The sequence below is a fragment of the Gadus macrocephalus genome, chromosome 5 (assembly GCF_031168955.1).
Source record: "Gadus macrocephalus chromosome 5, ASM3116895v1".
Taxonomy (NCBI): Eukaryota; Metazoa; Chordata; class Actinopteri; order Gadiformes; family Gadidae; genus Gadus; species Gadus macrocephalus.
The window spans coordinates 14,951,231-14,973,570 of NC_082386.1; the positions used below are offsets into that span (position 1 = coordinate 14,951,231).

General features: G+C 42.8%; 1 protein-coding gene across 4 annotated transcripts; it reads left to right on the forward strand.

Moving 5' to 3' along the window:
• Nucleotides 1-2,852: 2,852 nt before the first annotated feature.
• ddhd1a (DDHD domain containing 1a) lies at nt 2,853-21,680 on the forward strand. Of its 4 annotated transcripts, XM_060052693.1 has the most exons (15): nt 2,853-4,221; nt 4,890-5,066; nt 9,416-9,517; nt 11,254-11,340; nt 11,940-12,068; nt 12,823-12,970; nt 14,831-14,940; nt 15,287-15,393; nt 15,569-15,831; nt 16,236-16,311; nt 16,989-17,138; nt 17,599-17,663; nt 17,760-17,929; nt 18,132-18,332; nt 18,666-21,680. In XM_060052693.1, exons 1-15 carry the CDS (start codon nt 3,390-3,392, stop codon nt 18,854-18,856), a joined length of 2,808 nt encoding a protein of 935 aa, XP_059908676.1. In that variant the 5' UTR covers nt 2,853-3,389; the 3' UTR covers nt 18,857-21,680. The 4 variants fall into 4 exon arrangements, with proteins under 4 accessions (XP_059908676.1, XP_059908677.1, XP_059908678.1 ...); XM_060052694.1 differs by lacking the exon at nt 11,254-11,340 and having other exon boundaries at nt 2,854-4,221; XM_060052695.1 differs by lacking the exon at nt 9,416-9,517 and having other exon boundaries at nt 2,854-4,221.
• Nucleotides 21,681-22,340: the final 660 nt, after the last annotated feature.

Genomic DNA, 22,340 nt, shown 5'->3' on the forward strand with positions numbered 1-22,340 from the left:
TTTCCTAAAGTCCTGACTACACAGTGGAAAATGTAATCTTACCCTATACTTAAGTTGAAATGCACTCCATACCGCCCAAAGTCCTCCATTCAAACTTTTTACTCAACAAAAAGCATTATAGTATTTAGAATCAAAAGTAAAAAGTAGTATATGGATTTTCGGAATAACTGTCAAACCCTCATATTTTGTTTACTTCCAACTAAGGATTTTCATTCTTCAAAATCCTTAGGTGGAAGTGTTTTGTAGCCCGGGTAAAACTAGATAATAACCTAAATAAACATCCCTTGAACGTTTCTACTTAAAGTAGGGCTCATATGAATGCCAATACATACAATACCAGACAATACCCTGATCCCCAATCTTTTGGTCCAGATGTTCAAACCTCACATGCATCAACCAGAATATTCATTTTAATTTCTCAGTGCAAGCAGTTATTCCATAGTCCAGCTATTGGCCATTATTGAAAACAATTAGGGCTAGGGGCTCTTGGGTGACTGCCAACTGCTACTGTTTCAGCATCTCGCAAGTGGAATTTGAACTCCTCCAAATTGCTTCCTTTTGGTAACCAAGCAGTAAACACCCTCCATCCACCCTCACTCCAAACCCTCCCTCCTCCCAATGTTGGCCATCTGTCCATGGTCAATGTCACGGCGGTAACTACCAGTGACATGGAGATCAGATCAGCCTTGTAGTGTATCTAGCAAGACCGCCCCCCCCCCCCCCCCCCCCCCCCAGGTGGTGCAATGTGGCCAGGCCCCCGAGACCCTGTGCATTCCAGACGCAGACTGTTCCGACTGTACCATGAGCCAACGTGGATAGGTGGAAGGACAAAGGGTGGGAAGGACAAATGAAAAAATGAATAGGACGAACGGACAAATAGATGGATGGATGGATGGATGTATGGATCGCCTTTAGTGGAAGTGGTCCAGGCACAGACATCAAGCACATTCCAAGAGACGACCCAATTACGGACAGATGAGGGGCCGTCCTCTTTGTTCAAGAACAAAGCCTTGAGATTCACAAACTGATGTTTAAAGGCAACTCTCTGAGCTGGGGTGGAGGAGAGGAGGAGAAGGAGGAGGTGGTGACACTGTGGGAGGAGAAGGAGGTGACCAGCTGGTTATAAATATCTATTTGGTCAGTTACTGGAAAGAAAATGTGCAGTTTGTTTGTCATCTACTCATCCAGGTGGTGGGCCGAGTGGTTGCAAAACTCCAGCAGAAGAGAGAGACAGAGAGGGAGAGAGAGAGAGAGAGAGAGAGAGAGAGAGAGAGAGAGAGAGAGAGAGAGAGAGAGAGAGAGAGAGAGAGAGAGAGAGAGAGAGAGAGGCCAACCTGTTGCAGTATGGGTGCCTGACTGCCAAAAATGAGGAATTTTACTAATTCTTATATAAAAGCCACATGTCATCCGTAAGCCTGCAAAAAGAAAGAGATCCTGAAGTCATCTCATTTTATTTCAGACCCTGGTTATTATTCTGGAGCATAGATTATTCTGGTCGGACTCAGTGCATCTAACTGTGTTGCGAATTGGCTGTACACTCGAATAATGGATTTCAGCATGATCTCTAAAGACTATAATCTTGAACGAGAGACTGTAGATGTTTATGTGTGTGTGGTGGTGGTAGTGCAGCACACTCTAAAGGCCAACATCTGTAAGGGCTGTATGCCAACCAACGACCTCCAGACGCAAAAAAATCAAACTGTGCCTGGAAAGTGCAACACAACGATCCGTAATCGGTTGTGCATTCTGTTTGTAGGTGAAGAATGTGTGTCCCACTTTAATAACAATCATTGTCCATTTGTTTTATAGCGATGTCCGTGCCCTTGGAAAAGTGGATTGAAAATGGGCTGGACTTTGTTTTACAGTTTTATTCCCACTCTGTGGTAAATTAGAGCACAGCAGGGTAATGTCTGTTTATTCCAAATACAGCTGCAATGGCCTCTCTTGCCCCCCCCCCCCCTCCCCCACCAACAACCCATAGGCCTCCTTACCCCGTCTCCCTCCGTCGTTTTCCCTCCACACAAACCACACCGGTGCCCCAGCCAGGATCACCTGGACCAGAAGTACGCACACAAATAGCACAACACAAAACACTCATTATGCAAACATACGCACCTGCAAACAGACAGCACGACACATCCACGCACACATGCAAATTATCAAACACAAGCATACGTAGGCCTACGAACATTAACAAGAATTTAAACACGTAGATTGCGAATTTGAATAAAAACAACATGATTTTAGAGTGTGATTACCAATATTTACTTGGAAAACGAATACTTAAAAGTATTAAGTTGATTAGCAAGTGGACCCAATTTGACCAAACAGACGGTCATATGTAGTGAAATATAAAAACGATCAATCAATCAATGACAAATAGGCTACACAATATATTATGTATTTATTGTGTTATTCACAGTATTATTCTCATGTTGAGATGTACAATATAGTTTCGCCTATCGTTTGAACAGTGCATAAATTGATTTTGTTGATTTGTTGTGAAACAGGGCCTTTGCTTGAACCCTGGTGCTTGATGATTTATCTAATGGAGTGGTGCGTCATCTTGTGGTACAATCCAAGTATAACCACAACCATAGAGCATACAGCGATATACCCGTTTCCTTGCCATTCTATAACATTGACATCGCCAAAGCAGTCTTAAAATTAAACGAATTAAAAATAATTATGAAGGATTGGTCAAATGTAGTTTAATTTAAAAAACGATAGAAAAAAACCAAATATAAACAGATAAAATATTGAAATGTAGGTCGGGGTCGCCATCTATTGGCCAAAAGGACAAGTACAATTTGAAAGGCGGAACGTAAAAAAAAAAAAAAGAAAGGTTTCCATTGTGTTCGAGACATTTCTACGTGCGCGTCCCCGTAGGGATCTTGTGATCTCCGCGTCAGCTGTCAAGTGATGCTCGTTCCTGCGTTTCAATAGCAAGCCGGTGAGTTATTTCCAAACTGGGAGGACCTGAGATTCCACCGACAGGAAGAAGAGAGGGACCATGGTCACTACAGCTTTGCATACCAAGCTCCTGTAAAGCTCGTCTCTGTTCATCTTCTGACTTGGGAAGCGTCTGGACACTGGCATTTCAGATGAAAAGGCCCAAGAAGGACAGGGTTTCCTGGTTTCATTGTAATTCCTTAGCTAGCCTGCGGTTAACGAGTGCAGTCTCAACTCTAAACATGATCCAGTAGCTAGGTAGCTAGCGGCTAACGACTCGTTCCGTTGACAGGAGATTGGAAACTAGTTTGAATTCGGGTTCCGTATTACTGCTAACCAAGCTCGACAATTCGTAATTATTATTTTCAGAATTGAGCAAGAATCCGTTTCACGGTCGCCGTAACCGAGAAGCATAGTTCCGTTTTTCTCGAATAGTTATGAATAGTTTTAATATTCCAAACAAGACGTCCTCCTCGTTAAGCTCTGCCTTGATCGCCGATAATAGAGTTAGATTAGCCGATGTCAACTGCAACCATAACGACGAATGGGATGATGATGTGTATATGTGTTTTTATGACAAGACAATGGGTGAAGCGACACAATCTTCAATGCCCTCTGTCCAATCGGGGCTGGATGGACACCTGCCCCGTCCACACGGTCGGCCTCTCTCCACTCCGGGTGGTTTGTTAGGCCTCGGTAGTGCTTTCCCTGCAGAATTCCCTAGTCGGGGTTCAGCTTCGTCTTATTTTCATACGAATTCGTTGGATTACAATGACACTGACGTCGCAAACGAGGGTCCAATGTATGGGAGTCGAAAAAGGACCCGGTCCAACAGTTCAAGACAGCGCTATAATGAGGTAGTGGATGAACTTGGACCCGAGGAAGTGAGGTGGTTTTATAAAGAAGACAAGAAAACGTGGAAACCTTTCGTCGGACACGACTCGCTCAAAATAGAACTTTCGTTTCGTAAATCCTGCGAGCTGAACACTGTTGACTCAAAACACAACGGAAACGAGAACTGTCCGTCGAGTGGAGGTGAGGGAGAGCAGCCGAATGGTTTGGAAGGAATGGGCTTGAGTGGGCCGGTTTATGTTGATAATAGACCCAGCAGTGTGCAGGTGGACCGGGGATTGCTCGATTCACCTGCCGGGTCCTCAGAAGCGAGGGTCCCTGACGACATCAAGTGTCAAGTGGAACATGTGTGTGTTCGGGGAGGGCTGTACGAGGTGGACGCCAAAGAACGAGAATGTTATCCTGTTTACTGGAATCGTATGTACAATATGATTTCTACATCTAATAAGCAGTTTGTTTTCAAACCTTTTTTATCACTCCATCTTTTCAGGGACTCATCTTCTTAGCTAGGTGATAGTTGTGCTGTTAATTAATTAATCGTGGTGAAGTTACCAACAGTCGGTTTGATTGGTTACCATAGAGGCCTTGAAAACCTGACCTCCCTGTGATGGATACTTCATTGTTTAGTGGCGGATGTCTTGCCAATGTAACAACATGAGACATATTGGCCGCCCCAATCTTCAGGCAGATTTTGGAACTCTGTAGAAGTTTATATGAGGCTTTTTGTCTAATTACACTCAGCCTCTAAGCAGGCCAGTCTTTGGACAGTTGTACGATTAAATAACTCTTTCTCAAAATACAATCAATTTAGTTCATCAGTATATAAAAAAAAGTCCTGTATGGTTTTGCCTTTCAACTCTTTACTCCATACCCCTCTTAAGCGTTGTTGTAACCTGGCCTTTATTTAAAACGAGAGTCCCTTATGAATTAATCTTTAATTAATATATGGACCACCGCCAAAGGATTTGTTAATTATGTCAGGCAAGATGAATGAAAAAAAGGTGGCCTGTGTCAAACACCCTCAAGGTGTCCAGGTATCCTGTAATAATCTCCTGCACTCCTCGCTTTGTTTTCACGACATAAAGAGCAGGACCGCATCCCTGTGATGCGGGCCCAGTGGTTCATCGACGGTACCTGGCTCCCGTTGGAGGAGGAGGAGAGTGACCTTATCGAGCAGGAGCACCTGACTCGTTTCCGAGGTCAACAAATGCAGGACAACTTTGAGTCAGACGTAGTGGCAAGGACTGTCGACAGCAAAGATGGTGAGTTTCAGGGAATGCTGGGGTAGAGTTGTATGTACAGAATCAAGTGCACAATGATGACTGATTAACGGAACATAATATAACTTGGAACTTGATACAATTACATTTGTTGTCTGTGATGACCTGCACCTCAAACAAATCTACAGCAAATCTTTAAAACAGACAAACTTTGAGCTTGGTCTAACTAACTCAATATTAAGAAACTAATAACCAAAATATCAACTTGTTTGTTGTCAATATTTTGGTGTAAACAATGCATCATTTAAATAGTTTGTTGTATCAGGGACAGAGCCATACAGGTCAATTTAGAGATGCTATTTTAGAAGTTGCTAGCCATTCCCCTTCAGGTCTATTGTACAGCTTGTCTTATGACGCAATTGTGATTTAGGAACAATATGTGGCAGCTATGCCTGCTGCTCTTAGGAAGGGGAGTGATTGGAGCAGGTGTATGCGTTCCGTGAGTGCATGTGCGCCAACATTTTGTGACGCAAGCCTAATCTCAAATGCTGATGCAGCCATAACCACCTTACCCAGTGTTTTTGTTCTCTCCATCTCTGCTTTGTTGAATTAATGAAAAATGCAGGCAGGGATAAAGCTTTATTAAAAGATTAGGGAAATGTTTGTGCACTGTGGGTGATATATTTGAATATTCCGGATTGATCTTTATGTACTGTATACTGCAGTTGAAATTCACTCCTATTTAAATAGCCACTTATGCATTAGCCACTTTTTCACTTAATTCACATACAATTTTACCACTCAAATAAAAACTCCTAACCTTAGCCGATCTATGCTCCATTTATTAATAAACCATAAGCCCCTTTTTGGCATCGACCCGTCTGCTGCAAAGTACATTGCAGTACAGCAGACCTGTGTGGACGTTCTTCCACCCCTTCTCAGATGCTACTGGGCCTCATAAATAAAGCAATCAGCAGGCCAGTGCACTGGAGGTTTGATTGACTAGGTTAGCCATTCATGGCCTCTGTGGGCCTTTTGTCTTGTATGTACTCCATAGCTTTTTGCCTTGGGCAAAGAAACATCCCTCACTCTAGGCACATTATCTGGATGGACATAGAGGTCACTTATGCATGAAGCCCAAACATGCATACACTTTTGATATATTGCCTCTAATGAGGCATGAATTTAAGGTTGTGTATATTGTAAGATGCTGTCAGCCACTTAAGACCCAGTGTTCACCAGTGGTAGAAATATAACAGTTGATAGTCTCTTTACAAAACGCTTCTCGCAGCCATTAGGAGAACAATATCCAAGTAACTTGACTCCGTCGGCCTGTACATTAATCCCCCGGATGACCCTAGCGCTCGATGGATACATTAGCAACCTTTTTCACAAAGCCATTATTCAGTGAGGGAATTGCTCACCGTCAAGCTCAAGTCATGGTTCCTCCATTCACTTCTGTTTTTGACATGTTAAGTTCTCTTTGATACGATAACAGCTGAGCTCTATGTGGTGCGAACATCTACCTTGACATTGCAAACTTTAATGGGGATGATGGAAGCTTATGTTATGGGCTTTCCCTGCTGCCTTACCTCTGCAGCTGGTTGGTAGCATCAAGCCTTGTCCTTTGAGAGGAAGATTAATTATTCAGGCTTTCAAAACTAATATTCTGTTATGATTGCTGGGAAGACGTGCTGTCATACTATGTGCTGCAAAGATATGATATAATATTGGATCATTTCCGCAAATTACCTCTGCTGAATAATCAAAAAGAGATGTTTTTTTTTAGAACTGCATACATTTTTATAACTATTTCTCTGTTGGGGATGAGATTATATTGTTGGTATGTCTCCAACAATGATACTCTCGGCTCTTCATGGCTAGCTTGTGACACCAGCCTGTAAAATTTGAGGGCACTTTTCGGAGTAATAATCATAATGCTCGTCCCAGATGGTAAACCACCAAAACATATCTCTGCAACTGAAGCTATGAAAACACCCACAGCGACTAATCACAGATTCATATAGGATGGAATAGAGGAAGTGAGTTTTTCTCTTTTCACATAACCTCATGATGACAAATGTTTTCTTTGGTTCGCCAGTGTTGGTTTGGTACTGAAAAGGAATTGAAACTTGCCGAGAAAACTTGGTCAAGTGATTATTGGGTGGATACACTAGTTTATCATGAATAACTGAGATGTTGTAGGAAACGGGCTGTTTAATCTTTCCAAAAAATAAATCATTAATTGATTAAGTATCGTTAGTTACCTTTAGTTTGTAAGGTTTCACAAGCTGTTATTTTTGGTAGGTTGAAGCACACATTCAAATATGTTTTAGGAATATCTACATTCTCATTTCAATTGCAGCATGGATTTGCCTGTGTAGACCTGGGACTGCACCTGACTGAGATATGGGGCCATTAAAAAAATATCGTGCCTAACAGAATGGGCACAGTATGTCATCCATCAACACATGGGACATAAAAGAGACAAATGAAAAATAAGTCAAACCAGTGACATGCGGGTGTCCGTCCACAGTACTTTATTTTCTGACTGATGTACACAGCAGCTAGCTGCAAACATAAGCTCAAGGTTAGGTTAATTTAGGCCATCATTCTTGTTATGTTGTGCTGCTAACCATTGGCTTTGAGACTGCTTGTTGGGGTTCAAAGAATTGTGAAAGGTGATGCTTTGACAAGGCCATGGTTTACCTAATTTGAAATTTTGTCGTACTAGTATTTTAAGTAGGTCATTAGTAAAACAGATAATAGTGCATTGATTTTATCCCTCTAATTCACCTACTTCAAGCTAATGTAGGGAATGGTTTGTGGATGGATTCCTCTGTTGTCCTGCACAGATGAACCTCATTGTTATCGAAGCTTTTAGTACGCCGCTAGTGACCTCAGCTCTCCTCTCCCTGAGCATTATTAATTTGCCTGACTAAGAGGCCGCTGGCATTTGCAAGTCAGAGCCAGAGGTTCCCCCATGTCAAGCCTTGGATTTGCACTATCAATTTGTCTGTTAAAGACTGGCATATTTTCTTCTGATTTAAGTTATACCTTATCCTAAATGCTTCTATGTAATTTTGCCCTTTCTTTTTACTGTGGCCTGTTTTAAAAGGTAATGGTACTAGACGTATTTTGTTCTTGCAAGATAATCAAACAATTATCTTGGCAAAAGGCCTGTAGCCAAGGTTTTGGTGTACAAGTACAAGTATGTACAACAATTTGATAAACACCCAACACTGCCACCATACCAGAAAGTCTAAGAAAAGTGCTGGTGAAGGGAAAAGGGGTGATTTTAGGGCATGGGGGTAGGTCCGTTTCCGCCATTAGGATTAAAAAAAAAAAAAAAAAAAAAGGCAATTTCAAAGGTTAGCTGTTGTCTGATTGCATGTGCTTATACGCAGCAGTAACCAACTCATCAACTAAAACTCTGAGGCATTCAAGTAGATCCTAACAAATTGTAACGAGAAATATATACTATCAATATATTATATTGTACTATAATATATTAACTAAATATATATAACAAGAAGTGCTGACTTTACTTTAATAATGGTACATCCAACCACGTGAACCATAATCATTTCCATTCACACAATTATTTGTATTAAGTTTTGTGCTCTTTTGTTTTAATGCCATTTTCCTCTCTGACTTACTAATATGTTGACAGTTTGGTGTTGAGTGGCTAGTTCAACATAGTTGTAGATAGTTTTTGTGAAAATATTAAAACCATTATTACACTGTTACACCACTCATTTTAGTTGTTTTCTGTTGATTTCATCATCTTTGGTCTTTTTGCTACATAAATGCTTTTGACAATGCATAATACTCTCCCATGTATCTGTTGATAAGGATACAGAGACTCCCAAAAACGTTATACCATGATATTATTCTGTCACTGTCCGATAGTCATGTTTGTGATCATTTGCAGCCATGCAAAATCATGCCTTGCTGAGGATGTATGCTTTATTGTACTTTGATTTAGAATATTTGATCACAAGCCTCAGTGTTTTACGGTAAGTAGAATCAAATCAAAATTCCTTCGGAAATCGTCACAATCTTAAGGCAACGGCATCTGTCATGTTTTTTTTGTGTAATGTTGACCCCATCATCAGTCATCTCTGGCATCTTTCAAGTAAAGTCCCATATCGGGTTCCCCTTTATATTTGACCTCAGCCTTTTTTTGCTTATTCCTTGCCAAGTGGAATTGGATATAAAAGGCCATGATGTACTGCCCTAGCTGGCAGCATCTGCTACCATCCAGAGAGGTCCCCATCTGATAGCGTCCCGACTTGACTGATGCCCTTGTCCAAAAGTGATGACAGTAGTGGTAGTCTGTGTGATTACCCCAAGGCCGGGCATATTAATCACTTTCTCTTGGTTGTTAGTTCTTTCCCACCTGCCCCCCTTCTACCTCCCCTTTCTGTTCAAATGGAGCGGATATCAGACCTGTGCTAAAACCACATGTCACAAACGCAAACGCTGCCAAGGTACGGTAAAACCCGAATTTATTATTTTCCCTCTACATTAGTGCTCAAAGCCTATGCCCGTTCTCTCCCCTGTAGTTTCTAGCATCTCTTGACGTACCTTTCCCCTTCAATCTGAGGTGTATTTCTATGACGACAACACATTCAACACCTATCCCACCTCCCCTTGTGAGCCTGTACCTAGCCCTCATGCAAGTACCTCTGACTCTGCTGTGACCCAGAGTTAAGTGCTGCTACTGTCTTTTTGTGGAAACCAGCAGTGTTTTGTACTCGAGCTGAAGTGGAAGGATAGGGAAAGTGAAGATAAATACTGAGATTGTACAGTCATTCTATCATTGGAACATTTTTAATTAACCCCATACCAAAGATGGATCAGAACTCAAGCAGCCTGTTACCATAAGGCCACCATGTGCGGTGTCTGTTTAAGCTCTTCTGCCCTCTCTCATCCCTGACTAGCTATTTTCTCCTCACTCCTATCTCCTGACACACAGCCACAGTCATTAATGAACTACCCCCTCACTCTGGCTCTGAGGGCTCTGAACAAAGCTTTCTGTGGAGGATGGCTAGGCTCAGGTCACTAAACAGAGGAGCCATTGAGGGCTATAATGCACCGCTGTGTACTGCTGGCTTCTTTGAGTTCCAGAACTGCCCTAGTTGTGGGTGCATTGAACCTCAACTAAACTGCTCGGTTTCACCAAGTTCTGGCCTAGCATTACTGTAGAAAATCCAGGCGCGGACATTGACCAAAAAGCTAGTTTCCATGCTGCTCATGCATCGACTTGGATAGACTTGCCACACCGTCACTAACATAGAGCCCCCCGTGTTAAGTTTCAATGAAATGTGTATTTATAGTGTAGCTGAGACTATGGCTTGGCCAGATAAAGTGAAGACAAATTAAATGCAGGCTGTTGCCACTGAAGCGGTTGAACTGTAAGCACTCAACTCATTATCATAACGGTAGTCAGAGTTACTCCCCTGATGCCAGATAGCAGCTTTGCTGCTCATTTGTTCTTACGCCACTCGAGTAGGAACAAATCAAGGCACATTCTTTTCTTCTCTGCCTCCTTCTGTAGATCAGAAACCAATTCCTTCTTCCCGTCTTATGCTGTTCGCTTTCCATCTCTTTCCCATATGCTGTACCTATCATTCCATTGCTGTGAGGGATTAGTGTTAGAATCCTAGTACTCGTTATAAGCTTTCCAAGGTGTGACTGTCGGAGAACCTTCACAAACATTTAAATCAGCCTTCCTACCACATCCTCTTTAGCATCACGTCACTCTTGCCTGCTACATTACAGTCTACCTACCCCATCAGGTCCACATCTATAATTTAGATGGCTTGATTATTATTGGTGCTCTTGGACAAAGACATCCTGTTATCCTGTCAAAACACGACAGGTAAAGCTCAACCCTTTGGCTCCATGACTCCCATGTCAATAGTTTTTCTCTCCGGTCCAAACAGGGAGGCACTGATTACGGCCTCCAACCTCTCATAGGCCCAAATAATCAAGTAATAGAGGAATGGACGCCACTTTTAACTGAGTGGGACTCATCCCCTTATGGGTGTTTAAAGGCCTCACGCTGACTCAATCTCTGACTTGTTTTGTCTTTTTTGAGCAACATTGCAGTAAGAAGGTACCCTTGTGGGCCACAAAAACATGTTTGATCTTCACCAATCTAATATTCAAACTGGTTAGTTATCCACAAGGTAATCTGGAACATTCCATTTGATTCCAACAGGACTTATGATTGGACCTTGGCCCGATGTCAGTGTTGCACTCACCCTTCTCAGTGCTCCTTGGCTGAGCGGCACACCTAAAGGGGATTGTAAGGACATGTCACAAGGGGTCGTTCCTCAGTCTTTATTTTTTTTAATCAAATACTTTCATGTTCCTTCATCAAGATGTAAAACAATGGGTCTCCTCTTAGCCATATCTCTGCTCTTTCTTGCTCTAGTCACCGTGTCGACAATTGAAATTAGCCTGTCCAAGAGACAAGGAAATATGGCTACCGCCGTGCAGACAAAATGACACTGCACTATGAGCAAGAAAGAGCTGAAGTAGGCAGAAATATGGTGTGCTGACGTGGTGTGCTTCCCCATGATGCTGCAGATCAATGCCCTGCTAGACTATTTGATCGTGCTCTTGGACTTGATGTTGTTTTCCTCTTCTTTTTTTATTTTTAGGGTGGTGTTGTACTACTGTTGAGCTCTTAACTGTGGCTGTGTTTTCTATCCTCTTGTCTCTATTCTCTACCATCCTTTCATGTGAAACCTCCGATCCTCACATACTCCTGTTATTTTTGTTCCCTCTGAAAACTCAGGTTGTTTCTTTTGTTATAATCATTGTCATTGTACACCAATACCTTGCTCTCCCTTTTTATTTCCCCTTGCGTGTGTTCGTCCCCATTTGGCCGGAACATTGCAGCCGTCCACAGTTTGAAGCTGAGTCGCACCCACGTGGACTGGCACAGCGTGGATGAGGTCTACCTCTACAGTGATGCCACCACCTCCAAAATCGCACGCTCTGTTACACAAAAGCTGGGCTTCTCCAAAGGTCAGAATTCTGCCTACGCTTTTCCTCACCTACAGGGGAATTTCTTGGGTTTAAAAAAGTTGATTGTTGTTGCAGTATAATCCAGTTTTTTTATTAGATTAGCCTACTGAAACGCAACCCATTCATCTGTTGTTTTTTGAGCAATCAGACAGAAGCAATTTAACACATCACAATTTGTGTTAGAGCCCAGGTTGGATTCTATGATATGCATGGATCTGCATTAATGTTATCTCCAATCTTCCAGTCCTGTAGCACATTCCTGTCCCTCTCCTTCTCAGATTTAGAGAGACACCCCCCCCACCCCCCCACTAAGGAGGGAAATCTCCTTAGTGGTGTCCAGACAGCGATCCCATTGGCTACACACACACACACACACACACACACACACACACACACACACACACACACACACACACACACACACACACACACACACACACACACACACACACACACACACACACACGTGTACAGGCTGCTAGCTACAGTACAGCTGTTGCACAACACACTGCAACTGGCCACACTCGCAGCAGGAGGCTTTGTCCCAACCTACTGACCCGTTTGACCCCAGCAGAGCATGTCACTCAGACACTCATAATCTGTCTTCAATATGTTTAATGCTACAAAAAGCTCAACAATGCGTGTCGTTTATCAGTCGCTGGTGAAACTACAATAATTCAATTGAAATAAACCACACACAGTGTGGTTTGTGCCCTCAAAATTCCTCCGCTGACCTCGCAGTGTTTGTCCCCAGCCTCTAGCAGTGGGACGCGGCTGCATCGCGGCTACGTGGAGGAGGCCTCCCTTGAAGACCGGCCGCCCCAGACCACTCACGTGGTCTTTGTTGTCCACGGCATCGGGCAGAAGATGGACCAGGGCCGCATCATCAAGAACACTGGAATGTAAGTGGGAGAATCGGACGGTGTAGTGGCTCAGGGTGGTCTGTTCCCCGCCGAAGGTTTCTGGTTTCCATCCAGAGTGTTTTGAGCAACATGCCCTATTCCCCTACATGGTCTGTCCCGCTCATACTGAGGCCGTATCATATGAACGATGGCTTCAACACGGCCAATTTGACAACAGGATTGAGGAATGAGATGGTATCCCTCAGATTCGAACCTGTGATTTACATGACGTCAATCAGGTCAACCGTCTCTCCTTTGACATTTTATCTGGACACCCTGCAGCTCTCTTACCCTTACTATCTACATAACTCGCCTTCTTCTGTCTTTTTCACAACTGTGATCCCTGCTATAAACAATGCTAGACAGGTATAACTTGAGTATTCTTTTGCCATTGGAAGTCCACCAAGCTACTGCTGTAGTAAGCAGGGGCTGAAACGCTTTCCGGAGAGACGCTGTACATGTCATGCCATGTAGAGCACTGCTTTTTGTGCAAAAAAATCTTGCAGAGGAGATGACGTGCACATCCCATCGCATGGGAGGTGTCTGAGCTCCTGTGCATCACAGACGCCAATTTGTTTGCAAGAAGCTATACTCGGCTTCAATACAATCAAAGGCCCTGATGGGCGTGAAAGCTAACAAAATGGAAAATGGTAACTACGTTTATAGCAAAGGTTTAGGACTATCTTAAACCCTATGAGAACAGCAAAGACACATGACTCCTTCTGCATTAACAGTTGAGTGAGTCAGTGTCTGACATCACATGCACCACAGCTCTTAACATGGCGACATCAGGATCTGAATGTCCACAAGCTACAGCCGCACTATATCTGGCCGAGTAGGACTATAGCTGGCTGTCTTTAGTTGCACAACTGCTCTGGTTTTGATCCAGCAGAGATAGTAGTGGGAGAACGCAGGGAGCAGAGGCATGCGTGTCTCAATGCTCTGAGCCAAACGGCATTCCTCTGACCACAACTTAGGTTGGCTAAGCAGGTAAAGTAGATCAAGGCAGACTGACCTCACCTCTAAGCCTGGCTCCCACCCCCTGTGGATTACAGTCTCTGCACCGTTCTCAGAGGCCTTAAGAGGAAAGATCAGACCTCTTATAATTCTAGCAAAATGTTTATCTTTGCCTTTAACCTTAATGATCCGTATGCTATTGCTTGCTTACTAATGTCTTGAATAGATTTCCTAAACGTATCCCAACATTGCAAGGTTACTCTCATAACAATTGCTTTTTACTAGCTGTGCATAGAGGCTTTGTATGTTGTACTTCAGATTCATAGCATTTTAGCACATTGACTACGTGCCAGCCGTCATTTAGTGCTATCAATCTAGCCTCCGGTCGATGCAGTACAACCAGTTTCACTTAAAAGGCATTCTTTCCATCCATTTTCACACGTCGGTATCTCTCTCGCTCTCTCGCTCTCTGCAGATTCTTTAAGGCTACACTGCCCCATACTGGACCTACAGCAGCATAGCCATCACTTCTAATGCATTAATATAGAGCCCCCCTCCTCCCCCTCTAAACCATGACCGTTTAATTTCGCTGTAGATGTTGTTAGCATTGACTATTTATTCTCTAGCATGAGTTCACCTTGACTCAGAATGTAAAGTCTGCAGTAGGATCCCATTTCAATGAGCGCCTATGAGAACTTTGGACATAAATTGACATGCATGTACATTTGGATTAACAGAGGGGTTTGACTCCTTAGTGTCCTCCGGGTAAAGCCGAGGGTAATGAAAGCATATTATCAATGTCAGAGGAGCTACAGAAATATCGGTACTTCATAATGAATGATAAGTGTTGATACTGATATGTAATGACTCTTATTTATCTACTTGGTGTGTGTGTATGTGTAGGCTGAGAGAGGCGGTAAGGAAGATGGAGGAGAAACATTTCTCAGAGAACCACGGAGAGCATGTGGAGTTCCTTCCTGTGGAGTGGCGCTCTAAACTGGCACTGGATGGCGGTGAGTGTGTGTGTGTGTGTGTGTGTGTGTGTGTGTGTGTGTGTGCGAAAACCAATGTGCTATCTATCGTGTCTCAATCTTTTTGATTACTCATGAGGTACTATTTATTTTGTAATATATTTGTAACAATTACTTATTATATATATTATAAGTCATTGATAATATATCATGTATGCTCCTTATTTTTTTTATGTTAAGCAATTGAATGTTAATAAACTATATCAACAAAGCAACTTAAAGAATACGTTTCACGTTCGTTTTCTGTTTTCATCTCGACCAACTGACTCTGCGAGTGCCGTCAGACAGTAGCATAGAGAACTGAGGGACTGCCTTGTGCTGTTTCTAGATACCGTGGACTCGATCACACCAGATAAAGTGAGAGGGCTCAGAGACCTCCTCAACAGCAGCGCTATGGACATCATGTACTACACCAGCCCACTGTACCGAGATGAGGTGACTGGAACACACACACACACACACACACACACACACACACACACACACACACACACACACACACACACACACACACACACACACACACACACACACACACACACACACACACACACACACACACACACACACACACACACGATCATAATTTCTGTTTATTTTTCATGCGCAGATCACCAAGGGCCTCACCCACGAGCTGAACAGACTCTACTCGCTCTTCTGCTCGCGGAACCCCGAGTTTGTGGAGAAGGGCGGCAAGGTGTCCATGGTGTCCCACTCGCTGGGCTGCGTCATCGCCTTCGACATCATGACGGGCTGGGACCCCGTGCGCTTCTGCCTGCAGGAGCACCAGGCCATGGAGGAGGAGCTGGCCCTCCGCTGGCTCTCCTACGAGGAGAAGGACCTGATGGAGCAGCTGCAGACCACCAGGACCAGGTGAGACGCCAGCCTTGGAGGCCCTTTCTGTTGTTACTGGTTTGATGTGCGGGTGTGGTCACTGCTGCTTTACTTCCCAGGTGGCACGGAATATTTTGCATATTTTTTGTATTATGTGTTTTTAAGTTGTTTGAAGCTGAGGTGGAAGTGGATACTATCATGTTACAAATGGTTCCCCATGACTGGCCGTACCAAGCTGAATCGAAACCACGTTGTTGTGGCATAGTCTCCCAAATCTATTATATTGTTAATCTATTAATTCATTGTGTATTGTGTTGCGGGACGCAACTCGAGCTGTTTTATAAACTTGTCAAGCGACATCACAACAGCAGTCTAATACTATATTGTATATTGTTATGTTTAAGGAGGGTTATTGAGCGCTATTTTTTTCTTTCTCACCCCAGGTTACGAGAACTGGAAGGTCGGCTTGGAGGCCTGGAAGCCTCTAAACCATCAGCAGCTCCAGCACTCAAATTTAAGGTACAAGATGATGTACATGTAAAAAAGAACCACAAACGTCTTTATACAATTTTTATAATACGGATCGTATTTGTACAGTACTGTCTGGGTTTGTGCTAATGAAGAGAATGGGCCACCACAATCACACATCATCACAACTTGAATCAAATCGATATTGTTAGTTTAACAGAAAGGGTTCCAAATGAAGTTTCCAACACTACTTGAATCTTTTACTCAATAGGATATGAGCTATGGACTTGGAAGCATATCAGACGCTATGACTCGCAATAACCGGGGCTCCACCAGAGATGGCGCTGTCCCCCTGGCATATCATTTCAAGTTAACTTTATTGTCAGACCAACCGTGCAACAGGATACATGGAGGACCGAAATTGCGTTTCCTCATACTTCAAATGTGCTATTAATATATTTAACACGCAACATATAACATAACAACATAATACAGTAACACAACATAAAAGTGTCAAAAGACCAAAACAAATAAACACGACATATGCAGACAGAAATCAAATACATTGTACTGAATATAATATTCAGTGTTTTGAGGCAGTAATAGAGGTGCAAACAAAGGTGCAATACGGTAAAGTGCCGAATAGCAGCATGATAAAGTTAAACGCTAATTGTGCTTCTAAGTTATTCCTAAACACGGGGGTTTGGCTGTGTGGGCGTCTCCCCCAGGTGGAGAACTTCTTCTGCATGGGCTCTCCGCTGGCCGTGTTCCTGGCCCTCAGGGGCATCCGGCCCGGCTCCAGCGTCCAGCAGGACCACATCCTGCCCACCTCCATCTGCCGCCGGCTCTTCAACGTCTTCCACCCCACCGACCCCGTGGTCAGTCCCGCTGGCTCAGCCCCCCCCCCCCCCCCACCCCCTACAACTTGAACACTCATACAGACTAATTATCTTCTATCCCCCATATTCCCACCACACACTAGCTACATACATTGAGGGGGTTATACTAATAAGGTTTTTTTAAACAAATGCCTGAAAAAACACTAATCTATTTTTGCTCATTTCTTTGCATATGTTTTCTTTTACTTATCTATTATTTTATTTTATTGTATGACAATGTTTATATGTGAAGCACTTTGAGTCTGCCTTGTGTATGAAAAGTGATATATGAATAAAGTTGCCTTGAAAAGTGAAATATGAATAAAGTTGCCTTGCCTTGCCTATAATATCCAGCGAATATAACATCAAGCCGTGAGACACATATGCAGCACACATGTGGAAGTTGGAGTGCTTGCTGTGGTGCGTTTTGGCCTGTAACTCTTCTTACATTCTTTTTCAGGCCTACAGACTGGAGCCTCTGATCCTCAAACATTACAGCAACATTGCACCCGTTCAAATTCATTGGTGAGACGTCGACTCCACTACCAACCTTTGTCTTCAACCTAACGCAACACCACGGTCCGACAGTCACGCCTTTTTTTTCTCGATTTCCCACATCAGGTGCAGCGCCAATCCCACGCCCTACGACGAGATCCGGCCGACGTTCCTCACACCGGTGAAAGACCCCACGTCGGACAGTGAGAGCCTTCCAAGCCCCAGCACCTCCCCCGTCCTCATCCGCAGGCACTACGGGGAGTCCATTACCAACCTGGGCAAGGCGGGCATCCTGGGTAAGGCCACCTCAGTCTCCCATTGGTCCACGTAAAGCCTGGGTCGTTGACAATCCACATGTGTACCGTGTTACACATTGACTTATATTGTACAATGGCGAAGGTATGCATTTGCTGTGTTTTTGTTAATTTTCAGTTGGTTTTTATCTCGCATGCATCTCTCTCTTCCTCGCGCTCTTTCTTCGTCTGTCGTAATGCGTAGGTGCGGCCAGCATAGGCAAGGGCATCGGGGGCATCCTCTTCTCTCGGTTCTCTCGCTCCAGCAGCCAGCCCTCTGTATCTTTGGGATTGGAGGAAGGCGCAGCCACCGCAGAGGGGGAAGAGCCAAAGAAAGCCGACAGCCAATCGGCGTACAGCCTCTCCACGATGGCCCAGTCTGGCCCCGCCGTCGCCGACACATCACGTACGTTCACCTCCACAGACTTCAGCGTCAGTAGATCAATATTAATACTGGATCTATATAAATTACTATCTTCTATTCTATTCTAGAATCGACTATCTTCTATTCCATTTCTATTTTTTCGATTTATGGTATTTATATGTTAAAACAGCACCTGTTGATATCATGAGGAATCAGAAGAGCAAAATATCAATATTGGCCTTTTGTAGCTTCGGTATCAATGTCTTTTGACCAATAAATGTCATGTCGGTTGTTGAAGCGGAAGAAAGGATCTTAAGCATAAAGTGTGCATTGAGTGCGTACCAGGAGGTAGATCAGTGTTGTGTTGTGTTGCAGTGGAGCTGGAACGCCGTATCGACTTTGAGCTACCTGAGGGCCTGGTGGAGAGTCGCTATTGGTCAGCGGTGACCTCACACACGGGCTACTGGATCTCCCACGATGTGGCTCTCTTCCTGTTGACCTTCATATACAAGCAGAAAGATACGCCAGCTGCAGCCGCCGCCAAAGACGACTTGGAGCAAGACTAACACACACACACACACACACGCGTGCATGCACACAGACAGACCTGCACACACAAACCCACAGGATTTCTCCGACCCGTTTATGTCTCTTTTCCTTTCTGTTCCTTGTCTTAACATATGTGTTCCTTAACCGGAGCTGGTTCAGAACGTCACTCAAACACACACACCAACCGTTGTTTGCTCTATATTTAATAGCTACAGCATCGCTCTCACCCCAAGGGTGACACCATTGAACTGAGAACCCCTAAGGAGGTGAATCTTGTGCCACTATGACCAGTAGCCCCCCTGTGTCCTGTATAGAGAACATGGCATATACATAATAGGAGCTTGGTAAGGTTGGTCCCACCACCTTAAAGTTTCTGTGTCTGTGTCTGTGTCCTTCTGTCTGTCTGTCTCTGTCTCACTGTCTCTCCCTCGCTCATCTCCTTGAAGAAAAAGACTGGTCGTGTTTTTACTTTCCATAAAGCGCACAATGGCAGCATTTCTTATTGTCAAACATTGATATTGTTTGACCGCATTTCATAGAACAATTCTACTGTCTGTGTAAAGAAGTAATATATTTCACTGTTACAGGAAGTCTGCCATAAATGTCACATTTTATATATCTTATTTCTGAAGCAACAACGTTGGCCTTGCTCTTAGGTTTTGAAGCATTGAGTGCAGAATAGCAAACCCACAAGTACAACACATAATATTTTTTAAGCACCATTGACTTGACGGACCATTGACTTGACTTGCAATGTTTCATTCTGTATTTCAATTGTTTCTTTGTTGTCGATGTCGACAAGAGAAAGTAGTACATCTTGAAGTACAACCTTACCATTAATCTCCTTTTGAAATGGAGATCGTTATGACAAATGAATGAGTCCCTTTTTTATTATGACTAACAGGCCTTACTGTGGCTTTAACAACTGCACACACACAAAAACTCTAAAGCGATGGAGACTCCTTGATTAGGGTTGCACATTTATTTTTGTTTAAGATTAAATATTTAAGAGAATATGTATGAATCAAATGTAAATGTCAGTTATTCAAAGTTGTTCAAATAGCTCTTGGTGAGCTATTAAACTAGGAAAATCATTATCTTTTCAGTTATTGGAAAAGGCATTTATTATGTGGAGCTTGAGTCTAGAGTATTTATTGATGAAAATAAGATCACCAGGAGACCTTTTCTGCAAACGTGTGTTTACAGTTACCGGTATATGATTGACATGAGACCTCTGGAAAAACATGTATTTTTTCTAAATAGGAAGTTATTTTTTAAACATTTTAATCGGCTGTGAATATTAACCTCTAAATATGTAACAAAAAATGGTTTGCATGTACGCAAAGCAGGTTTTTATTTTTCAGTAAAATGCAAATATTTTGACTGCTGCTTCATGAAAATACAATCGTAACACTTGACTTTTAACATTAGGCATGATTTGAAGCTGTGCTACTCTGACCCCATTCTCATAGACTCATATGGGACCCAACCTTGAACTGTCAGCATTCCCTACATCATAAAAGATAACCATTACTTCAGAATAACAAAATTAGAAAGCCTTAACAGACAAATCCATGTGCAATTTCAGACAGTTCGATAACTGTCTGAAATTGTTCTATAAAGCTTGCCTTAAGATTGACGAGGGAATAATCCAAACTATTTCCATGCACCTCCAATGTAATGCTTTATAAGGGTATAGAAATGTGTTGGATCTGTAATGGGCTTACCTCACATTATTCTCTCATGGGGTCTATGAGGTAAAACTTTGTGTTTACTGGAATTTATTCAGCTTCAGTATGAAGTTGCCTTCATGTCCCTATCTCTCGATTGTCATAGTCCTGACCTGATGGTGGCATAAGCTACTGTGTGGAGGACCGTGGACCGGTCCTCCACTATAATACGTTCTCTTCAGCCGTGAAGCACTCAAAAAGTGTCGGTTAGTAGATGCATGCATGCCTGTGTGTGTATTTATGTATGAAAATAATTCATCTAAGGACCTGTTGTATCTACGCTAATCTAGATCGGACTCGTCTTGTCATTGATGCGTTTTGTGAAAAACGAGATGTGATCCAAATATGTTTGCATCAACTGGACAAAACCCATTACCTACTTAAGGAGTCTGAATAATTGCTTTAGTAGGCCTAATGGTAGACGGGGTGTCTTTTAAACTTGCTCTTTTACTCGTATGTGAAAAAAAGCACTGACAGAGGGCCAATGATTTTAATAACCTGCATTCGTAGATTGGAGACAATTTCCCCTTTATTCCTTCACAGAAGCAGTCCTTTTTGCTCAATACTCCACCATCCTCAAGTTTTTCTAGTGAAAACGCATGGATAAATAATTCCCCTGCATGTTAAAGTTGCCTAGCTGAATACCACAAGCCCAACTCGACAGCTTTTACTAAATTATCTGTTTTATTTTCATAAAGCACCACCAAATGTATCCGGCTTTTTGATATGCCATTCGGTCATGTCGTGACATTCTGCCAACTAGAACATTCTGAGGATTTACGTAGGAATTTATTTTTGCTGAAAGGGCATCTCATTGCATTGAAGGAGGGTTCTTTGTTTTGCTGTTTGTCTTATTTCCTACATCGTTTGGCATCGGTTGTACCGTTGTAGCTGTCTGTAGTTCCCCAGGACAGCTGCATTATGAGGCTATAGAACAAGGAATTTAATCAGTTTATTGTTGAATATAAATATGACTGATTATTTGAAAGGATGAGACCCCCCTCCCCCAACCCCACTGCCCAGAGCTGTGCACTAACCAATGCCTGTTTTATTTTAAACTGCCATCAGAAGCATTGTATTTATTTCTTTTATTAAACTTTTTTTTCCCATATCATGTCTACGTGTTACCTTCTTTCTATTTGATCAGTAATGACCTAGTTTTCATTCATGGGTTTTTGTGTAACTTCTACAGAGATAAATTTGTCTGGGACCAGACATTCTGGGATGGAAATCTAAGACAAAAGGGGACGATTCCTGGTTTCCCTGTTGGACAATAGACAATAGGGCTTTTATTTAATCTGAAAGGGTTGCATTCTTCCCAGTGCACTCCTCTCCATTGCAGATGAAGTGCATTGATACATCATGAATAGGCTCTATTGTAAATCACAAGCTGTTGTGGTTTCAACCTAAGCTATGAGTGCTTTAACGCAGTTAATAAACATCTGCAGAAGCCTTGGTCACAGATGGCGCCTGTTACAGCAGAAGTGACGCGCGTAAATAATACATGGTGATTTTAGAGGTTCGCCAGCAGATGGTAGTCATGTTTAGATAATATTAAAACATCCACAATCTGCTGCAGTGTTGCTCTTACATTGTGGTAGTCCTATGTACATTTACTAGCAGCTCATGTCTTGATGGTTATAAAAAAGTTAGATAATTTTACTTTCACAAAAAGACGATCTCAATTTCACCTTAGGAAAGCGTTCCGTTCTTTTTAATATACCAATGTTGGTAGTCACATATTTTCGTTTAACTGACTTCTTCCTCCACT

What these genes read in the sequence shown, in the direction of transcription:
- ddhd1a (XM_060052693.1), top strand. Translation starts at nt 3,390, where the DNA reads ATGAATAGTTTTAATATTCCAAACAAGACGTCCTCCTCGTTAAGCTCT. An exon ending in CGGCACACCTAAAGGGGATT is followed by an intron (nt 11,341 to 11,939) that starts GTAAGGACATGT and finishes GGAACATTGCAG; the next exon opens with CCGTCCACAGTTTGAAGCTG. An exon ending in TAAACTGGCACTGGATGGCG is followed by an intron (nt 14,941 to 15,286) that starts GTGAGTGTGTGT and finishes TGCTGTTTCTAG; the next exon opens with ATACCGTGGACTCGATCACA.